At 43.1% G+C, this 23,566-nt stretch overlaps 1 protein-coding gene across 1 annotated transcript in view; it reads right to left on the bottom strand.

Annotated features, from left to right (window-relative positions):
• The window catches only part of tbc1d8b (TBC1 domain family member 8B), an 89,257-nt gene that overhangs the window by 49,106 nt on the left and 16,585 nt on the right, over window positions 1–23,566 (bottom strand). The window contains exons 3-4 of the mRNA XM_068047147.1: window positions 20,666–20,784; window positions 10,480–10,708 (exon numbers count right to left, since the gene is read on the bottom strand). Coding sequence (XP_067903248.1) covers window positions 10,480–10,708; window positions 20,666–20,784 — 348 coding nt within the window. The remainder of the gene's footprint in view (window positions 1–10,479; window positions 10,709–20,665; window positions 20,785–23,566) is intronic.

Raw genomic sequence — 23,566 nt, 5'->3', positions numbered from 1 at the left:
CGGAGCAAGCACTTCATAGCACTCTCCCAAGATTATCCTTCTTTAATATCATAGTTCTGCGAGTAGTCTTTCAGCTCGAGCCATGAGTTTCATATCGCATAAAATTTACAGCACAGAAAAAAGGCCATTCAGCGCAAATGGTCAAAGTCTGCATTTATGCTCCACATGAGCCTCCTCCCTCCCCTCTCATTCACCCCAATCAGCATATCCTTATATTCCTTTCTTCCTCGTGTACTTATGTAGCTTCCACTTAAATGTGTCTATGCTATTCATCTCAAATATTTTTTTTTACATTTTAATTAAAATTTTAGATTTAAATCTGCAATTGTTGTGTGTCCTGGCCAGCTCTGATTGGGGTACTGCGGCAGTTCGCATCTAGGATTGCTGATGAAATATTGGGGTGCAGAAACATAAGGATTCGGCATGGAGAGGGGAAGAATAATTCACCCTGCAAGAGTGGAGGGTTTTTCTGAGCTCATAACAAAATAGTATGGAAAGAATTTTTCAATGTATTCATGATCCTCATTCATGCCTTTGCTACCTCAAGACATGACTGTTCCAAAACGCACTCCTAGCTGGCCTCCCACATTCTATCCTCCGTAAACTTCTGTCTTAACTCGCACTAAGTCCCGTTCACCTATCACCCCTGTGCTCGCTGCCCAAGCGACGTTTTGATTTTAAAATTCTCATCCTCGTTTTCAAATCCCTCATCCCTATCTGCAATTTCCTCCAGCCCCACAACCCTCTGAAATATCTGTGCTCCTCTAATTCCAGCCTCTTGAGCATTCCTATCGCTCTATTCCTATTGCCCTTGTATCTCGGTGTCACTATTTGCTTTATAATGCTCCTGTGAAGCAGCTTAGGACATTTTATTAAGTTAAAGGTTTTATATAAATATAAGCTGTTGCTTAACCAAACTGTGCTGCTATCTTACCTGAAAATACCTGTACAATGCCAGAAGGCAACTATGGGGAAATTACAGAGGAATGGCAGCTGGGGAGAACAAGGAAGATTTTTTAACCACTCTACAGACATACACTACCCAAACAGTGCAGAAAACAACACAAGGATTTAATACACTGGAACAAAGTCACATTTGAACCAAATTCTGACACTGATCAACATTCACGTGATCAATATTAATTACAGAAAAAGGGCTAATTATAAAATCTCGGTCTCCTAAATTGTTGATATCAAGATATTGTATCAATTAATGGATTCCTATGTTAAGGAACACCAACAGAAAATAATGCTACAACATGGGAGTCCTTGTCAAAAAGAAAATGAACCCCATTTTCCTACAGAAAAAAATCTGAAGATTATAAGTAATTTCAACCAAAACGTTAATCCAGGATACCAAGCCCAGCAGAGAAACACAGGCTCCTTCTGATAAAGATCAATCTTCTGACAGCTCAGCTCAATTTCATTGCTTTGTCCATTACCCTGTTAATAGATGCTCTCTTTCTCCTTCCCCATTGAAACTATCTACACGTTGTCTAGAGCTCTGATACATTATTTCTTCTAATAGAAAGCACTTGGTTTACAGCCTTCGCAATAAACATCTGTAGGCAGCAATGTGATTCAGATGTACATTTAAGAATTCTGGCTTCAATATACAAAATAAATGTTGAGTCACAAGCCATCTTATTACTCAGTACTTGAGCATCCCTAAAATATTGTAAGACTATGTCATAGCACATAAATTTTTTATTTAAAAACCTAAATCTACAGTTTGGACAAAAACATTTTGGAATGAAATGGTCAAATTACCCATATATAACAGTAGCTTTGCATAGATTATTAAAGCTATGTTGTAACTGGCGGGTTTCTAATTATGCCATATGCTATAAAATAAGCTTGTTTTAGAATGTAAAACTGAGAGATAAAGGGCAATTTAAAAAATATATTGTCATGCAGACCCCACCTGCCCAGCATATTAATTTCATCATATGAACATTGATTTTAAACTGTTGCTGGAACAAAGAGACGGTGCTTGTGGAGACAAAGGACTATTCCCTGCTCCAATTAACACAAATGGTTTTGATCACCAGACACTGAAGGTGTAAGGAAGCGCATTCCAAGGACTGCTAAGATAATACAATCCACAAACTTCGCACGAGAGACTGTTCCAAATAGGGAGCTAGTCACATGACTAACCTGCTGGGCAAGCTGGGGTGTTTTTGAATTCTGCCACACAGAAAGGAACAGAAGGCAGTTTGAACTGGAACCAGGAGGTGTCTCTCCCTCTCTCCGGGCGGGCGAGAGAGGGAGCGGGCAAGAGAGAGAGCGGAAAAACCTGTAGGGTTATTCAGGGCACATCCGCTCAGCGAAGGGACCCTGATAGAAAGCACAGCAGAAAAAACTATGGCTTTGACAGCAGTACGAGTGAGACCCAGGAAGCTTACTGCTACAAGTGCAGGAAAATTTAATAGGATTCCTGAAGATCATCAGGGTTTTGTGCCTGAAGGGAGAGTAACCCCATACCCCTCGAGTAGGGCAAGCAAGTCCATAGTAATTCTCAGGGACACAGGGGCCACTAGATCCCTATTACTGGGAAAAGGCCTGATCTTTCCCCCAGAGTGCAGTGAACACCAGACTGGTGGTGAATGGTATTGGAGGGCGGTGTATATCTGTACCTTTACACGAGGTGCAATTGGAGTGCGACCTAGTTTCGGGACTGGTGACCGTAGGGATTGTCCCTAGTTTGCCTGTGGATGGGGCTGACCTGTTCCTAGGTAATCACCTGGCAGGGCTAAAGGTGGTAGCTTCCCCAATACTGAAAGAGAGACCACAGGAAGTCAGACTGACAGGAGACAGTCCCCTGCAGTTTCCCTGAATGTGTAACGATCCAGGCCATGATCAAACTAGCTCCCCCAAAGGAGACTGAATTGGCACTGCAGGCAGTTGTCCATGAGATCTGTCTATCTGATACTTTTTGAAAAATTAGAAGACCCAGGGAATGAGTTAAACGGATTTTCCCCAGCTGAGGCTCAGCGAGCTGACTCAGTATCGAGTTAGCACAGGCTGCCTAGTCTGAAATTGAAGCAGAGGGAGTCCATGATTGCTACTATTTAAAGAATGAGGTACTGATGAGGAAATGGAGTTCTCCTCACTGACCTCAAGAGCAAAGAGTGGACAGTGGTTCACCAGTTAGCGGTGCTGCAGAGGTAACCGGGAGAAATATTAAGAATGGCTCATGAGGTTACAGTGGCTGTACATGTTGGTATACAAAAAACCAATGCCCGCATAAGACAGCAGTTTGGCTGGCCAAAACTCGACAAAGATGTGGAGGAGTACTGGAGGAGTTGCCATATGTGCCAGGTTAAGGGGAAACCCCAACCTACACAGTGAAATCTACACCCCTAAGTCCTGTATCGGTGTCTGGAGGACCCTCCATAGGGCTGGTGAACTGTAAGGGACCCCTGCTGAGAACAAAATGGGACAGGCAGGTACAAGGCTGGCAACAGGTTAGAAAGGAATGGGGAAAAAGGGACCTAGAGGGCAGGTTAAAGGAAGTCCAGGAGAAATCCCAGATGAAAACCCTACTGTCCAGTCAGACAACCCCAAAATATTTGAAAAGTTAGACCCCCACATCCTCCTACGTAAATGCAGACAGTAGAAGCACCCACCAGAGTTGCTAATAGCATTTACAGGAACCTGCAGAGACAAAGGAAGTCCTCAAGAGGGCAGAGAAATGGTGAGGGCGATGCCTCACCTAGTCAAAGTGCCGCAGGGGGGTGCAGCAGAATCTGGACAAATACCTGCAAGCAGGAGTGTCCCAGAGGACAACGGGGAGATTAGCAAAGAATCCACCCCCAGAGTCAGGAAAAAAGGGAACCAGCCATCCCCCAAGGTGAAAAGCCCTTGCATGACTCACTAAAGCACTGAGAGAGTTCAGAGTGGAACCCCCCACTGCTGCCGCCCCAGAGCAAAACTCCAACCTAGGGCAAATTAAATCTAACCCTTCCCCTGCAGACCACAACAACAGCAAAGAGACCCTAGGCAGTCATGGAAATGTGCAAGCAGAAAAAACTTCCCCCAAAACCACATGTTTATTGGGATGCCAAAAAGGGCCATTTAAAACCGCACTGCTATTAGAAAAGCCAGGCTGTAACAATTGTTAGGGTTCTGAATGAGAGAGATGCATCTGTGTTTTCCTGTCCTTATCTTCTCTCTAGTCCCTTTTAATGAAATGCTCTTTTAAAACAAAATCGCATTTCATTCTGCTGGGTGTGGAGGAGTCATGCAGACCCCAACCTGCCAAGAATGAGGCATATTAACTCCATCGTATGAACATTGATTTTAAACTGTTGCTGGAGTGAAGAAATTACTTGTTAAAGAGATCATCAAACCTTGAACTGGAGGACATTTGCATATGAGGAGACGGTGCTTGTGGAGACAAAAGACTATTCCCTGCTCCAATTAACACAAATGGATTTTGATCACCAGACACTGAAGGTGTAAGGAAATGCCTTCCAGGGACTGCTAAAATAATACAATCCACAAACCTCGCACGAGAGACTGTTCCAAATAAGGAGCTAGTCACATGACTAAGCTGCTGGACAACCTGGGGTTTTTTTTTTTTTGAATTGTGCCACACAGAAAGGAACAGAAGGCAGTTTGAACTGGAACCTGGAACAAGGAAGCCTCTCTCTCTCCCCCCCCACCACCCCCCACCTCTCAAGCCACCGGACCCACAAAAGGCACGTAAAGCTCAAGAGAGAAAAGACTCCGCCATCGAAACAAGTTGAAGTGTGAACTGGGCCCCAACTAATAGCAGGACTTACCAGCAACCAAAGACTCCACACTGAACTCAAAGGACAGCAAATAACTAAAAGATATTGCCTCAAACCTTTCCCCTTTATTCTTTCTACTTTTTCTGTCTGTGTGTGTGTCTGTGTGTGTGTGTGTGTGTAACGCGTATGCATGCTAGTGAGGTCACGTCGCATATTCGTAGTCGTTAACCAGATTAAAGTTTAAGACTAATAAACTTCCACCTTCCTTGTTTAAAACAAAAGAAACCTGTCTGATTTTGTTGCCTTACAATTGGAGCAGTGAACAAGGATTCACTGAGGGGGGAGCGAAAAACACTGTTTCTCAAACTAAACCCTGCTACGGTTCAACCAGGCAAAGGTAGAGAGGGAACCCCTAAACCCCTTCTCACCTGGTCCTAACAATATTTACACAACACTGGTACCTTAAATCCAGGACCTCTACCAACTAGAAGGACAAGGGAATGCCATCATCACCAAGATCCCCTCCAAGTCACACACCATCCTGACTTGGAAACATATTGCCGTTCGTTCAATATCCTGCAATTTCCTGCATAACAACACTATGCAAGTACCTTCACCACATGGACTGTAGTGGTTCAAGGCAGCAGCTCACCACCACCTTCTCCAGGGCAATTAGAGTCATAGAGTTACACAGCACAGAAACAGGCCCTTCGGCTCATCGTGTCTGTGCCAGCCATCAAGCACCTAACTATCCCATTTTCCAGCACTTGGCCTGTAGCCTTGTATGCTATGGTGTTTCAAGTGCTCATCTAAATACTTCTTAAATGTTGAGGGTTCCTGCCTCTACCACCCCTTCAGGCAGTGTGCTCTAGAATCCAACCACCCTCTGGGTGAAAAAATCTTTCCTCAATTCCCCTCTAAACCTCCTGCTCCTTACCTTAAATCTATGCCCCCTGGTTATTGACCCCTCCACTAAGGGAAAGTTTCTTCCTATCTATCCTATCAATGCCCCTCATAATTTTGTATACCTCAATCAGGTCCCCAGTCAGCCTTCTCTGCTCTAAAGGATAACAACGCTAGCCTATCCAGTGTCTCTGCATTGCTGAAATGCTCCAGCCCAGGCAATATCCTGGTGAATCTGCTCTGCAACCTCTCCAGTGCAATCACATCCTTCTTATAGTGTGGCAACCAGAACTGTACACAGTACTCTAGCTGTGGCCTAACTAGCATTTTATACAGCTCCATCATAACCTCCCTGCTCTTATATTCTATGCCTCGGCTAATAAAGGCAAGTATCCCACATGGGAATCTAGAATAGTGGGAATGGAGGTAAAGGCAGTTGTATGTTCCTCCTGCAGAATGTGGGAGGTAGGGGTCGCCAAGAGTGTCCCTGCTGACTGCATCTGCGGGAAGTGCACCCAACTCCAGCTCCTCGCAGACCGCGTTAGGGAACTGGAGCTGGATGAACTTCGGATCATTCGGGAGGCGGAGGGGATTATTGACAGGAGTTATAGGGAGGCAGTCACACCTCAGGTAAAAGAAGTAGGTAGATGGGTTACCGTCAGGGGAAGGAAAGGGAACCAGCAGGCAGTGCAGGGATCCCCTGTGGCCGTTTCCCTCAACAACAGGTATACCGTTTTGGATACTGTTGGGGGGGACGACTTACCAGGGGTAAGCAATGGGGTGCAGGTCTCTGGCACAGAGTCTGTCCCTGTTGCTCAGAAGGGAAAAGGGAAGAGGAGCAGAGCATTAGTCATTGGGGACTCCATAGTTAGGGGAACAGATAGGAGGTTCTGTGGGAACGAGAGAGACTCACGGTTGGTGTGTTGCCTCCCAGGTGCCAGGGTACGTGATGTCTCCGATCGTGTTTTTGGGATCCTTAAGGGGGAGGGGGAGCACCCCCAAGTCGTGGTCCACATAGGCACCAACGACATAGGTAGGAAGAGAGATGGGGATTTAAGGCAGAAATTCAGGGAGCTAGGGTGGAAGCTTAGAGCGAGAACAACCAGAGTTGTTATCTCTGGGTTGTTGCCTGTGCCACGTGCTAGCGAAGAGAGGAATAGGGAGAGAGAGGAGTTGAACACGTGGCTGCAGGGATGGTGTAGGAGGGAGGGTTTTGGTTTCCTGGATAATTGGGGCTCTTTCTGGGGTAGGTGGGACCTCTACAAACAGGATGGTCTTCACCTGAACCAGAGGGGTACCAATATCCTGGGGGGGAGATTTGTTAGTGCTCTTCGGGGGGGTTTAAACTAAATCAGCAGGGGAATGGGAACCTAAATTGCAGTGCCAGTGTACAGGCTGTTGAGAGTAGTGAGGTAGGGGATAAGGTTACAGGGACGCAAGAGGGCACTGGCAAGCAAGAACTTGGTTTAAAGTGTGTCTACTTCAACGCCAGGAGCATTCGGAATAAGGTGGGTGAGCTTGCAGCATGGGTTGGTACCTGGGATCCTGATGTTGTGGCCATTTCGGAGACATGGGTAGAGCAGGGGCAGGAATGGATGTTGCAGGTTCCGGGATTTAGATGTTTCAGAAAGAACAGAGAAGAGGGTAAAAGAGGGGGGGGTGTGGCATTGTTAATCAAGGAAAGTATTACAGCGGCAGAAAGGACGTTTGAGGACTCGTCTACTGAGGTAGTATGGGCCGAGGTTAGAAACAGGAGAGGAGAGGTCACCCTGTTGGGAGTTTTCTATAGACCTCCGAATAGTTCCAGAGATGTAGAGGAAAGGATAGCGAAGATGATTCTCGACAGGAGCGAGAGTAACAGGGTAGTGGTTATGGGGGACTTTAACTTTCCAAATATTGACTGGAAATACTATAGTTCGAGTACTTTAGATGGGTCTGTTTTTGTCCAGTGTGTGCAGGAGGGTTTTCTGACACAGTATGTGGACAGGCCAACCAGGGGCGATGCCACATTGGATTTGGTACTGGGTAATGAACCCGGCCAGGTGTTCGATTTAGATGTAGGTGAGCACTTTGGCGATAGTGATCACAATTCGGTTAGGTTTACCTTAGCGATGGGCAGGGACAGGTATATACCGCAGGGCAAGAATTATAGCTGGGGGAAAGGAAATTATGACGCGATTAGGCAAGATTTAGGATGTGTAGGATGGGGAAGGAAACTGCAGGGGATGGGCACAAACGAAATGTGGAGCTTATTCAAGGAGCAGCTAATGCGTGTCCTTGATAAGTATGTACCTGTCAGGCAGGGAGGAAGTTGTCGAGCAAGGGAGCCGTGGTTTACTCAAGAAGTTGAAGCGCTTGTCAAGAGGAAGAGGGCGGCTTATGTTAGGATGAGACGTGAAGGCTCAGTTAGGGCGCTTGAGAGTTACAAGCTAGCCAGGAAGGATCTAAAGGGAGGGCTAAGAAGAGCAAGGAGAGGACACGAGAAGTCATTGGCGGATAGGATCAAAGAAAACCCTAAGGCTTTCTATAGGTATATCAGGAATAAACGAATGATAAGAGTTAGAACAGGGCCAATCAAGGATAGTAGTGGGAAGTTGTGTGCGGAATCAGAGGAGATAGGGGAAGCGTTAAATGAATATTTTTCGTCAGTATTTACAGTAGAGAAAGAAAATGTTGCTGAGGAGAATACTGAGATTCAGGCTACTAGGCTAGATGGGATTGAGATTCACAAGGAGGAGGTGTTAGCAATTTTGGAAAGAGTGAAAATAGATAAGTCCCCTGGGCCAGATGGGATTTATCCTAGGATTCTCTGGGAAGCCAGGGAGGAGATTGCAGAGCCGTTGTTGTTGATCTTCAAGTCGTCATTGTCGACAGGAGTAGTGCCGGAGGACTGGAGGATAGCAAATGTTGTCCCCTTGTTCAAGAAGGGGAGTAGAGACAGCCCTGGTAATTATAGACCTGTGAGCCTTACTTCGGTTGTGGGTAAAATGTTGGAAAAGGTTATAAGAGACAGGATTTATAATCATCTTGAAAAGAATAAGTTCATTTGCGATAGTCAGCATGGTTTTGTGAAAGGTAGGTCGTGCCTCACAAACCTTATTGAGTTTTTCGAGAAGGTGACCAAACAGGTGGATGAGGGTAAAGCCGTGGATGTGGTGTATATGGATTTCAGTAAGGCGTTTGATAAGGTTCCCCACGGTAGGCTATTGCAGAAAATACGCAAGTATGGGGTTGAAGGTGATTTAGAGCTTTGGATCAGAAATTGGCTAGCTGAAAGAAGACAGAGGGTGGTGGTTGATGGCAAATGTTCATCCTGGAGTTTAGTTACTAGTGGTGTACCGCAAGGTTCTGTTTTGGGGCCACTGCTGTTTGTCATTTTTATAAACGACCTGGATGAGGGTGTAGAAGGGTGGGTTAGTAAATTTGCGGATGACACGAAGGTCGGTGGAGTTGTGGATAGTGTCGAAGGGTGTTGTAGGGTACAGAGGGACATAGATAGGCTGCAGAGCTGGGCTGAGAGATGGCAAATGGAGTTTAATGCGGAGAAGTGTGAGGTGATTCACTTTGGAAGGAGTAACAGCAATGCAGAGTACTGGGCTAATGGGAAGATTCTTGGTAGTGTAGATGAGCAGAGAGATCTTGGTATCCAGGTACATAAATCCCTGAAAGTTGCTACCCAGGTTAATAGGGCTGTTAAGAAGGCATATGGTGTGTTAGCCTTTATTAATAGGGGGATCGAGTTTCAGAGCCACGGGGTCATGATGCAGCTGTACAAAACTCTGGTGAGGCCGCACCTGGAGTATTGCGTGCAGTTCTGGTCACCGCATTATAGGAAGGATGTCGAAGCTTTGGAAAGGGTGCAGAGGAGATTTACTAGGATGTTGCCTGGTATGGAAGGAAGGTCTTACGAGGAAAGGCTGAGGGACTTGGGGTTGTTTTCGTTAGAGAGAAGGAGGAGGAGAGGTGACTTAATAGAGACATACAAGATAATCAGAGGGTTAGATAGGGTGGATAGTGAGAGTCTTTTTCCTCGGATGAGGATGGCAAACACGAGGGGACATAGCTTTAAGTTGAGGGGTGAAAGATATAGGACAGATGTCAGAGGTAGTTACTTTACGCAGAGAGTAGTAGGGGCGTGGAACGCCCTGCCTGCAACAGTAGTAGACTCGCCAACTTTAAGGGCATTTAAGTGGTCATTGGATAGACATATGGATGTAAATGGAAGAGTGTAGGTCAGATGATCGGCACAACATCGAGGGCCGAAGGGCCTGTACTGCGCTGTAATATTCTAATTCTAATGCCTTCCTATCCACCTTATCTGCCTGTGCTGCTGCCTTCAGTGATCTGTGCAGAAGTACAAGGTCCCTCTGACCCTCTGTACTTCCTAGGATCCTACAATCCATGGTAATTAGAGGTGAGCAATAAATGTTGGCCTAGCCAGTGACACCCACATCCCGTGAACGAGTTAAAAACATATCCAGGCTCAGCGCATGAACGTGTGTTGGCTAATCGAGAGGAGCTGCACCAGTGGTAATATTCTCTCCAGTTAGGGCAACTCCATGGAGATAAGTTTTGTTTACCTCACAACTAGTTTCTTTCTTTTAAATTTGTGGAGGAAGCAGGGCAGAAAGCACACCGTAATAGGTGGACATTTAAAACTAGCTCCAAATTGTACCCTGGCATATCACATACTTCATGAGCACATTTACTAGATATGGCAACCACAGAATCTTTGACACATACTCCAGCAGCCTGATCAGGCTTTCAACATGACACGTTGCATAATTGTTCAAGGACGTTACATCCACCTTACAACTGATTGCGTGTAACAGAGTCTCACCTTCTTTGCCTAGAAAAAAAGAATAGAAGCTGAAGAAGTTGGTGCTGAGATATAGCCAGCCTTGACATGGTACCCGTCCGCTCCAGTAGCTGCATGAGTAATAGGTCACCAGTTTCTCTTGCTCAGGCAGCTCGAACCACTTATCAAACTTCAACAAGGCCTCACGAAATTTCTCAGGATCATCTTCCTCCTTTATGGATGCACTTTGAGACTCTTCTGCTATTAGGCCCTTTGACAGAAACAATGGAGATGTCTTTAAGTGCCTTATGATTTTAATAATATACATACTTCAAACCTCATAAAATGCCTTTTCATTGCAGTTAAGCAGAACTAGTCCAATAGCTAGTTTAAATCATAAATGTGCGCAAATTTCACAAAATTAGATTTTAAAAGTAATTCACAAAAGTCTCAATTAGAGGAGAAATGTAAATCTAATTGCAAGATAGTTTGCAGAATCATTTTCTTTTGACTTTAAGAATACAGGTTAAAAATGGTAAATGATCTTAAGAGTGCTGTCACCGCACAGATTACATAGAATGTACAGCACAGGAACAGGCCATTCGGCCCACCTAGTCCATGCAGATGTTTATGCTCCACATGCATCACTTCCCAGCCCTCTTCATCTAACCCTATCAGTTATACTTGGGCTCACCCTTCGCGCCAGTTATAATGTAGCTCATCATTGCTACTGGCTACAATGTGGTTTTCTCTCAATACCAGCTCAGTAGGTGGAAAGTCTAGCCTGAATTAATCTAGACATTCTCCACCCTCCACTCCCTCCTCACCCTAGTTAAAAGAGAACCCAAAGTAGTGCCACTGATGAGGAATGGTAAATTGGTGAAGCAAACAAATTACTCAACAATTAATGGAAAGTAGGGATAAGCTGTTTTCAAGTTAAGACTACTCTGTGCACCAGAACTCAGTGAACGAGGGGACTGTATTTTCAATCCAGGGTTAGGACCCAATGGCTGGATTATTTCTGGGTCCCGACCCCACACTGCCATCAGTTTCAGTGACATGACGTGATTTTGAAAGGGAAAGGCCCCGGAAGCTTATTCAGTGCCCCTGGCACAGGGAGGTGGTGGCAACTAATTCTGGATGGCACTATTAAAATGCAGTCATTACTGGGCTTGCCATTGCCTGGAGGACAACAACTCTAATTGTTTGCCCCTCCACTCATGGAGCTGCAACAATTAGACTTCATGGCTGAGAAATACTTTAAAATGTCATCTGGAGAATTTTGGGAACAAATGTCTGAAAGTCTGCACACAAAGTTGATCAAGTAGCAGCATTGCTACAAAATTGGCTAAGGGACAGAAGACAGAAACTTGGGGTGAATGGCTGTTTTTCAGACCAGGAGGTGGTATACAATGGAGTTCCCCAAGTCTCAGTACTAAGATCACTGCTGTTTTCGACATAATGACTTGGACATGCAGGGCACAATTTAAAAATCTGCAGGTGACACAAAACTTAGAAGTGTAATAAAGACTGAGGAAGATAGTAATAGACCTCAAGAAGTCAGGCTGATGGTATGGGTGGGCACATGGCAGATGAAATTCAATGCAGAAAAATATGAGGCGATACATTTTGATACGAAGAATGAGGGGAGACAATACATACTGAACAGTACAATTTTAAAGGGAGTACAAGAACAGAGAGCTATGAATGCTAGTGCACAAATCTTTGAAGGCTGCAAGACAGGTTAACAAAGCAATTAATAAAGCATAGCAGACTTTGGGCTTTATAAAGAAGCCAGGAAATTATGCTAAACCACAAAATACTGGTTCGGCCCAAACTGGAATATCGTGTCCAATTCTGGACACCACACTTTAGGAAGGATGTGAAAACTTTGGAAAGGGTACAGAAGAGATTTACAAGAATGGTTCCAAGGATGAAGGATCACAATTATGTGGATAGAACAGAGAAGTTGGGGCTGTTCTCCTTACAGCAGAGAAGGCAAAAAGAGCATTTCATAGAGCTGTTTATTTTCTCTATCTAAACACTTCATGATTTTAAAGAGAAACTGTTTCTAATGGTCAAAGGAATAATAACCAGAGGGCACAGATTTAAGGTGATTAGCAAAAACACCAGAGGGATGACATGAGGAAAAACTTTTCACAATGAGTGATTAGCAATTTTACTGCACTGCCTGATAGGGTGGTGAATACAGATTCAATTAGTAGCCTTCAATTGGGAACTGGTTAAATACTTGAAGAAAAAAATGCAGGGATATGGTAAAAAGCAAGGGAGTGGGACTAACTAGATTGCTCGTTGAAAGAGCTGGTGCAGACTCAATGGGCTGAATGGCCTCCTTCTGTCCTGTACTATTCCATGATTCTAAGTTCAACTTGTTCATCCAGAAATACTGTTCAATTTTATGAAAGTGCTTCTATATTTTTTGTTAAGTATATGTTTTTGAGGATTTGTATTTAAATTGTGGAGGTGGATTTGTGGAGAAGGCTGAAGGTTTTATAGAAGCTGGAATTTGTTTTGTTGTTGACAGTTCATTGATAGGACACTCCGAGATGCTGTTTAAAAACAGCCTTGTTGGAAGTCATATGCTTTAAGCAGTAAACAACAGAAACCTTGGCGACCTGGAGAAGATTTATAGGTCAGGACGCTTGAATCTTCATATATTGGCCGGAAATTTACAATGCCACCCCCCCCCAACAAAGAGCGGAATGGGTGGGTGTAAAATGGAGCAGGAGGCTTTTGGGGGGGGGGGGGGGGGGCCCCCTTCCCAACCTGCTCCCGCCTCCATCATTTTACACAGGGCAGCGGTGGCAAAAAATGGCCCGCCTACTTCAGGCCAATCAAGGCCCCAAAGTGGCCAGTTAACAGCCACTTAAGGGCCTCTGCCTGCCGCCACGGGGATTTTACCCTTGGCTGGCAGGTGGCCCAGGCCCGAGCAAAGCAGCCAGTTAAAAGTAGCCGGTTTTCTGATGGCCTGGGGGGTGGGGGTGGGAGGGACCCTCCAAATCAGGCACCCTGTGCCTGACAGAGGGCAACCCCCAATGCCCCAACCATCCTCAACGTCCAACACACCCCCGTCCCCTCAATCGACCACTGCTTGCCCCTGGCAAGGCTCCAAAAACTTACCGGTTCTCCGGGGCTGCCGACATCTTCCGTCCTCAGCTGGGTTGCAATCCTAGCAGTGGCCACGACTCCCGGTGGTGCTGCTGGCCCGCTGATTGGCCGGCAGATTCATTAGGGGAGACTGCCTGCCTCAATGAGGTGGAAGACCCGCCTCAGACCAATTAAGGGCCTGGGAACAACAAAATGTGGTCTGGATCGCCAGGCGGAGGCGGGATCACCACCGACTTTTTGGTCAGTGGATAGCTCCCGTCCACCGAGGGTAAAATTCCAGCCATTGTTTTTGGTGTCGTTTTGGACAGTGTGTTGGGGTGTGAACCGTTTCGAAGACAGTTGCAGAAAACCAGCCAAGAGAGTAGCCACCATTAGCTCACCCTCTTCCATCTGAGAACTTCCTGAGAATCAAGTGTAAGATATAGAGACACTGATGCTGCATTTCTCCTCAAAAGCCCAACAGAAACCCGATGCAGCTTTTCTCCTAGAAAGCCGGCCAAACTGATCCTCAACGCCGCCTGAAAAGAACTGTTGTCAAAAGATTCCAGTGACAGTCGTCTAGGCGTATTTGGGATGCCAGATCAAAGAAGGGACAACTGACATCGTTTCATATCTTCTCTTTTTTTCTTCAAGAATTAGCAAGTATTTGGCCAAGGTATTCTTGTTTGTTTTTTTTTGTAACAGACCTCTGCACAGAAAATTTCTGTATTTTTTCAGTGTGTGTTAGTTTGTGTGTGGGGAATTTAAAAAAGGGAACTTTCATATTTTATTCTGTATGTTAATGCTTTGCTTTGTTACTGGTTAAGTCTTGTTTTATAATAAACTGATAATTTTGTTGTTCATTAAAGAAACCTGTTTGGTGTATTTTATTCTGGGATAAAGAGTAGAGTATACGATTGACTGCATCAGTAACTGGGTAAACATTTTTTTTAAATATATGTTGCAACCTGTAAAAAAAGTGGAAGACAATGCACTCCTCCCGCCTGGGTCGTAACATGTAATTGGAGCCTTTGTGCGGGATAACCCAATGCTAATGACGTGTAATTGTAGTGGGGTAGTAATAATTGAAAAGAGGATAAGTAAAAAAACAGGTTCCTTATACATTAGAGTAAAGTTTACAATACTGGAATGTTTTTGTCAGTTGCTACAACCTTTCTGGGGAAGGAGGATGTATCCCTGAGTGATTTGAGAAAATTAACCATGGTTAGATTAAAGGAATTGGCAGCAAAATTGGGGTTAGAGTTAAAACCAGGAGCTAAGAAAGCAGAAATTATTGAAGTAATAACACAGTATTTGCAATTAGAAGGCAAACCAGATGGTGGTGCAGTTGAATTAGCTAAAATTCATTTACAGATGAGGCTGCTTGAACTTGACAAAGAAAAAGAAATAGAATTAGAAAAACTTAAGCTTGAACAGGAAAGAGAACTGACAATGAAAAATCTTGAACTAAATTTCAAAGAGAAAGTGAAAGAGAAGGAAGGGAATTAGAATTTTAAAAGATGGAACTAAGACAAAGGGGTGGTCTTGACTAGAGTGGAAATTATGGTGGGGAAAGATCTGACTCCAGCCTAGGACCCAGTGGAGAGCTGTTTAAATTTGTACAAGCCCTCCCTAAGTTTGAGGAAAGGGACGTAGAGGCATTTTTCATTTCTTTTGAAAAGATAGCCAAACAGATGAAGTGGCTGAAGGAAAGCTAGACACTGCTTATGCAAACCAGGTTGATGGGCAGCACTCAAAGTTTATGCCATGCTTTTTGAAGAGGCTTCTGCAGATTGAGATGCCAAAAAACCTATTCTCACTGCTTATGAGTTGGACCCTGAAGCATACAGGCAGAAATTTTGGAACCTCCAGAGACACCCTGAGCATACTTATATATAATTTGAGAGGGTAAAGCAAATTAATTTTGATCACTGGATACAGGCACTAAAGGTAGAGGCCACGTATGAGAACCTTAGGGAACTAATTCTCCTGGAAGAATTTAAAAATTTACTCCCATTAGAAAGAACCAGAAGGTTTCAACAGCTAGACAGGCAGTGGAAATAGATGATTATAAGCTTGTTTACAAGCCCAAACCCTTTGTCCGTCAGCCCCACAAACCCAAGAAGAATAGAAGGTGGGAGGGTGAAAGGAAAGCAAGTAGCCGGGGACAAGAAGGCACAGCTGGAAACACCCCAGGATCTCCTCCTCAGGCCAGAAAGGAAGATGCTGAGGGTGGAAGCGAGATCCGCAAGCCTAAGTGTTACCATTGTTACAAGATGGGACACCTTTGTGCAGAATGCTGGAAGTTGTGAGGTAAACCCATGGGACTTACTGGGGTGCACAAGGCCAATGCAGAGAAAGGGGCCCTGACCACGAATATGACAGATCAGGCTGTAGCACTGACTGCAGCTGCAAGGCCAAGTACAAAAACCACTGAGAGTGCGGGGAATGTGAAGATACCTGAGAGTTATAGGGAATTCTTATCAAAAGGAAAAGTAACTCCTTATCCCTCAAGTGAGGCAGGTAAACCTATAGTTATACTTAGGGATACAGGAGCCTCCCAAATTCTTTTGCTGGGGAAAGGCATAAGTTTTCCACCAGAGCGTGTATTGAATGCCAAGGTTTTAATGAATGGTATCGGCGGGAAGTATATACCCATACCTTTGTATCGGGAGCACCTAGAGTATGACCTAATGGCTGGAACGGTAACTGTAGGAGTTGTCCATAGTTTGCCTGTAGACGTAATTGACCTACTCCTGGGGAATGATTTGGCCGGAGCGAAGGTAGTAACTTCTCTAGTAGTCACAGAAAGACCAAGTGAAGTTAAAGAGAAAGAACGGTAGCAGGAAAAGGTTCCAGGAATTTTTGCTTCATGTGTAGTGACCCGAGCAATGGCTAAACAAGTTTCATTGTCAGAGGTAAAATTTGCACCACAGACTTATAGCCAAATATCTGAAACTTTATTTGTGAATTTGGATAATCCGAAGGAAATATTCAATAAATCTTCTCTATCAAGGCTCAGCAAGCCAATCCAGAGTTAAGCAAAGTGGCCCAATCAACTCTAACGGAAGCTGAGGCAAAGGGAGCTCTGGAAGGCTACTACATTAAAGATGGGATTCTGCTGAGTAAGTTGAGATCTCCTCACAGACCTGCGGATGACGAATGAACGGTTGCTCACCAGATAGTGGTACAGCCCAAGTATCGCCGGGAACTATTAAGGATAGCCCATGAAATTCCTATAACCAGATATGTGGGGATCCAGAAGACCCAATCACGTATAGGTCGACATTTTTACTGGCTAAGTCTTTCCAAGGACATGGTGCAGTTTTGTAAAATGTGCCCTACGTGCCAGTTTGTGGGTAAAACTGCAATCTGTCATAAAACAGACACCTCTAATTCCCATACCAGTTTTTGGGGAACCATTTAGTAGGGTGTTGGTAGACTGTGTCGGACCTTACCGAAAACAAAAGTGGGACAACAATAAATACACACTATCATGGATATGGCTACTCGATTCCCAGAGGCCATTCCCTTGAGAACAATTTCTCCTAAGGTAGTGGTAGAGAAGTTACCCAGTTCTTCACTAGATATGGATTACCAATTGAGATTCAGTCAGATCAAGGTTCCAATTTTATGTCCACAATTTTCCAGGAAGTGATGAATAATTTGGTATAACATAGTTAAAGTCTTCAGTTTACCACCCACAGACACAAGGAACTTTAGAACAGTACCATCAGACCCTAAAAAGGATGATCATGGCTAGAATTTATTTTGTTTGCCACTAAGGATTCACCTCATGAGTCTACTGGTTTTAGTCCTTTTGAATTAGTTTATTGACATGAGATAAGAGGTCCTCTCAAACTAATTAAAGAAAGGTTTTTAAAACAGAGGGGCAAAATCAGCTGATTATAATTTTCTAAATTACAGATCACGTTAGATCATGTATCCGTGTTCCGGGAACGGCTCTCGAGAGCTTGCAAAGTGGCTCAGGAACACCTGAAGGTTCCCAAACAACCATGAAGAAATGGGCAGACAAGCAAGCCAAGACCTGAACATTTCAACCAGGGGATGAAGTGTTAGTATTATTGCCTTTACAGGGTCAACCGCTGAAAGCACGGTTCAGTGATTCATATAAAGCGGTCAAGAGAATTGGTAAAGTAAATTATTTGATTGACGCCCCAGATCGCCGGAAAAAGTATCGGCTGTGTAACATCAATATGTTGAGACAATATCATTACCTGGAGGAGGATAAGCAAGAACAGGTATGTCAGGTAGTGGGGACAGTAAAGGATGAAAGGGATAGTGAGAATGAGGCAGAAGGAGGCCTAGACAATTTTCAAATTAAACCTCCTACTATCCAGTTAGCTAATACTGAATTGTTAGAGAGATTAGACACCATGCTTTCATATTTAGATACAGAACAACGAGAAGACCTAACAAGCCTCTCACGGTATTTAAAAGAGTCTGTAGGATAAGTCAAGATGTAGAACCTTAGCCACACATGATGTGGATGTAGGGGAGTCCTTTCCTATAAAACAGCATCCCTATCGTTCAAGTCCAGAGGAACAGGCCCAGGTAAAAGCAGAGATCCAATACATATTGGAAAACCACCTAAATGAACCCAGTCAAAGCAGCTGGAGTTCCCCAGTGGTGTTAGTGCCTAAACCTGACAGTTTAACTAGATTCTGCATAGATTACAGAAAGGTTAATGCAGTAACAAAGGCAGACTCCTACCCAATTCCTTGCTTGGAAGACTGTATTGACAGAGTGGGCAGTGCCACGTTTCTTACAAAAATAGATCTGTTAAAGGGATACCGGCAGGTTCCTTTAACACCCAAGCTAAAGAAATATCAGCCTTTGTCACACCAGATGGTCTTTACCAATGCAGAGTGATGCCATTTGGGCTAAAACATGCCCCAGCCACTTTTCAGAGATCAATGAACCAAGTGGTAGCCAGTGTTCTTAACTGTAGTTTATCTTGGTGATGTGCTGGTATACAGTGACACTTGGAAGGAGCACTTAAAAATACTGGAAGCTCTTTTTAGAAAATTACAATCAGCTGATTTAGTGGTAAACCTTGCCAAAAGTGAATATGCAAAAGCCGGGAGTAGCCTACCTCAGGCACATACTAGGGAAAGGATAAATGTTGCCAAGAACAGCAAAAGTACAAGCATTGGTGGAGTGCCCTACCCCCAAGACCAAGCGAGAAATCATGAGGTTTTTGGGGATGTGTGGTTTCTACTGCAAGTTTGTACCAAATTTTAGTACTATAGCTGCTCCACTGACAAATTTGTTGCAAAAAAAGAAAACCATGGTAGTGTGCTCAGGCGAGTGCCAAACATCTTTTGAGAGGCTGAAAGCCATTTTGATTACTAAACCAGTGTTGGCTGCTCCAAATTTCACTAAGCCCTTCAAGGTAGCAATTGATGCTAGTGACCTGGGGGGTCGGTGCAATCCTGTTACAAGACGATGAATTGGCATAGAAAGGCCAGTGGGATACTTTTCCAAAAAGCTAAATCAACACCAAAAAAAGATATTCAACAGTGGACAAAAAAACCCTGCTTTTATTACGAGCTCTTCAGCATTTTGAAGACCATGTGCGCCACAACTAGAGAGACAAACTGGTATATACTGATCATAACCTCATAGCCTTTCTGGAAAAAATTTAAAACCAGAATGCCAGACTATTCCAATGGAGTTTATTATTGCAACCTTATCACTTAAAGATTATCCATATGGTGGGAAAAGAAATGTAATTGCGGATGCTTTGTTTAGGATCAAACATTGCTTTGTTATCAGTGTGCAAAGATGGTACAAAGCAGAACTGTATTAGATACAGGTAAAGAGTCAATGAGAATGGGTGTGTAAGTGTGTTTTAATGTGTCATCTTTTTTCACTCTTTGTAATGAAACGCATTTTTAAAAAAAGGCTTTTCATTCCTCCAAGGATGGAGGTGTTATGAATGCGCTTCTTTCTTTAAGTATATGTTTTTGAGAATTCATATTTAAATTATGGAGTTGGATTTGTGGAGAAGGCTCAAGATGTCATAAAGGCTGGGCTTTGTTACTGACAGTTCACTGAAAGGACACCGAGATGTTGTTGAAAAATAGCCTTGCTAGAAGTCATGTGCTTAAAGCAGTAAACAACAGAAACCTTGGACTTGAGATACTGTTTTTGGTTTCGTTTTGGACAGCGTGTTCGGGTGTGAACCGTTTTGAAGACAGTTGGAGAAAACCAGCCAAGAGAGCAGCCACCACCAGCTCACCCTCCTCCATCTCTAAAAACTTCCTGAGAATCAAGCGTAAGAAATAGAGACACTGATGCTGCATTTCTCCTCAAAAGCCTGCCGGAGATTCCTGATGCCACATTTCTCCTGGAAAGCTGGCCAAACTGACCCTCAACATCGCCTGAAAAGAACTGGTCTCAAAAGATTCCAGTGACAGCCATCTACACATATTTTGGTCGCCAGACCAAATAAGGGACAACTGACATCTTTTCATATCTTCTCTTTCTTCTTCAAGAATTAGCAAGTATTTGGCCAATGTATTCTTGTTTATCTCTTTTATAGCAGACCTCTGCAGAGAGAATTTCTGTATTTTCTTCAGTGTGTGAGTGAGAGTGTATGTCGGGGGAATTTAAAAAGGGAACTTTCATAATTCAACCTTTGTGTTAATGCTTTGCTTTGTTACTGGTTATGTCTTGTTTCATCATAAACTGATGATTTTGTTGTTTATTAAAGAAACCTGGTGTATTTGATTCTGGGATAAAGAGTAGAGTATATGATTGACTGCATCGGTAACTGAGTAAACATTTTTTAAAAATATCTGTTGTGACCTGTGGAGAAGTGGAACTAGAAAAGACAGTGCACTCCTCCTGCCTGGGTCCTAACATTAAACACAAACCCAGATCTTAAAACATGCATTAAATTGATAGTGACAATCACATGCTTTTTAACTGGTAGAACACCATGGGATTTACTATCTGTTACACTGTCCTCACTAGCCCTGTTGCAGAGCCTATAAAAACTGAACACAGAAACTGAAAAATAAACTGACCCGAACCATAAGTAAACCAACAGAAAAGAAAACTTCTTGTTCTGGGCAGAATGGTATATTCTTACCCGTATTTTTCCCTGAACAAAGCTAGTGATGTCTTCATTGCTATCAAATACGGAAAGTATTGCCATCACATTATGTTCCAGCCATTCCCAGTGCTTATTTATTTCTTCACTGTTGGCTCCTGGTTTAGAAACAAAATTTAAAAAAAAGTAAAATTTTTGAAATACTATGATTGGTCACATCCGTTCTAAGCAACCAAAACCAATCAAACTGGAATCACTTCAGGTCATTTTAGCAATTAAAATTTCTTGCACAGTACTCAAATAGTCAAAGACAGATACTGACTAATATAGGCCCTATTTCCCCCTTTCAGGTAGCCTCACAGAGTACGTGCACAGCTGGCAAATGAGAGAGTAAAAGCTCATCATCCACGAGCTACTTAGCAAATGTACCAAGGAATCAGACTACAAATGATCATCACCATGGTCTACAGTCAGAGACTAGAAGTGTTAGGTGCTAATTCAATAATTTATTCAGTCTTTTGTTCAATGCTGTTTCCTGTAGTCACAGTTCTCATTTAGAGGATATAATGCTGCTCATTTTAAATGTTGGGTTAGGTTAAAATTCAATATCTAGTTAAATCAGTATGAGAACGCCATCTGGTACTTTCTTTACATATATGAAAACCATATCAGCGAAGCCAGAAGCCCCTCCTCCAACCCCTCTCACTCAGAGGAATAATAGATAATAGTGAATAATCAACCACAGGACTGTCATGTTTATTAAGCTTATAGGTGTCAAAGTGCTAAAAGGATGGGGGTGGGGGGTGAAATCATATTTGAGCCTATATTCCCTAGAGTTTAGAAGAATGAGAGGTGATCTCATGGAAACATGTAAAATTCTTGAGGGACTGGATAGAGTAAATGCTGGGAGGATGTTTCCCCTAGATGGGGAGCCCAGAAGCAGGGGTCACAGTCTCAGTCCTAAATCATCTTCCCTTCTTCTGAGATAAAAAGAAATATCTGCACTCAAAGGGTTGTGAACTTCTGGCATTTTCTACCCCAGAGAGCTGTGAACACTCAGTTAGTCATTGAGTATATTCAAGACAGAGATCAATAGTATTTTGAGGCAATAAGGAAATCAAGGGATCTGAGGATAGTGCAGCAAAGTGGATTGAAGGTTGATGATCAGCTGTAATCAGACTGAATGGCAAAGCAGGCTTTAAGGGTCAAATGGCCTACAGGGTAAAGTATGAAAAACTACATTAGTATGAAAAACTACATTACTGAAGCTGCTGTATCAATAAGAGCTAATTTGGAGAAAGCAAGGATAAGAAAGATAAAGATACATCCAAGGCAACACTTAGAAGCAGGTCCTTAGCAAATGGAAGCAATAAATCCACAGTAATTAAAATCACTTCTGCATCAAGAAAGATTGGTTGAGTTGGAACAGTTTGAGTCACACTACTTGCAGTCTGAGGTTCCATCTAATGAAATGAATGCTGAAGTACGTTCACATTTACCCAGTGCCTTAAACGAATAAAACTGAATACTGACAGAGCAATACCTCTACTTTCTATAGCAGTAAGATGTACACACTGAATACAAATATTGAACTACAACCAGGTTGCATTGCTCTGATTATTCAGATAGCAAACAATGATTTTACTCATAGTCTTAGCACTGAGCCATATAATTTGCCTAAACATTCAACGGTGTTGCTCTGTTAGTCCAGTATGACAGAATCGCATATTCTAAAAATAGCAAACAATATTACACCATCGTGCTACAGATACAGGATCCAGTGCAATAATTTGAGGAAAAGTAAAAGTAGTAAAAGAATCACTTTACATCAGACTCTAAAATGATTTTTTAAGACACATGATAAAATGGTAGAACTCAGGTACAAAATTATGAACATCCCTGATATTTTATCCTTGGGACTACAAGCAGAGAGTGTGATTTTTTTTGTTGTCTGGTCAAAGAAGTGATTCCTACTAAGCTGTAATATGACTTTGGCTCACATTTTATCACAAATTGTACGTGATGGCTCTTTACATTTTCACAAAAGAATGTGCATGAGAATTAAAGGCAATTTTTCTGATAGAAGAAACTGGAATGTAATACAAAACTGAATTGCTCATCTACAATATTAAAAAAAAGTATATCTGCATGCACTTCCTGTCTACAAAAGCTTTCCTCCCATTGTAACATTTTTATCGCTCTTTTACTATTATAAATTCCTATGTTCCCATTTACAATGGAAAATGCCTATGTAAACATGTCACATTGTAATTGCATTGTCCTGCCAGTGGTGGCATTGTTTTACTTCAGTTTAGTGTCTCCCATGGAGAAACACCTACATATCAACCAACTATTCCTCTGCTTTTCAAATTTCTGTAACTTTTTTCCCTATTTAACTTAGCAGGACTTCAGTCGGAATTGAATTACATCAGCACACCCGGAGTCCAATTATCGCCAGTCCACAAGCATAGCTTCACAAAGACACTACTTATCTTGACTCCATGTGCAATAACACAAGCTATTGACTGGCATATGGTTGTGAAGTAAAACAACAGATGGACTGAAAGAAAATATCATTGTGACCACAAAATGAAGCTTGTCACAGTGACCTATTAGTGTATTGCATTTTAACAACCATAAAGTCAATAGTTTGTCCACAACAGTGACGATACTTCAAGATACCTAATTCACGGTGAAGCACTTAGAGAAATCCTGAGGATGTGTAAAATGCCATAGAAATACAATTTGTTCCTTCCTTCCTGTTTATTAAACAATGAGATATCAAGTTAGCTACAAAGATGTTTCGATACTTTTGGAATCCCTCCGATCAGAGACTTAAATTACGTAAAGAAACTGGGATTGTTCTCTTCAGAGTAGAGACGGTTAAGGGGAAATTTAATGGAGATATTTGGGGCGGCACAGTGGCTAGCACCGCAGCCT

Source organism: Heterodontus francisci, chromosome 15 (genome assembly GCF_036365525.1).
Source record: "Heterodontus francisci isolate sHetFra1 chromosome 15, sHetFra1.hap1, whole genome shotgun sequence".
Taxonomy (NCBI): Eukaryota; Metazoa; Chordata; class Chondrichthyes; order Heterodontiformes; family Heterodontidae; genus Heterodontus; species Heterodontus francisci.
The sequence above is the reverse complement of the archived record's forward strand: the minus strand, read 5'-3'. Positions and strand labels throughout refer to the sequence as shown.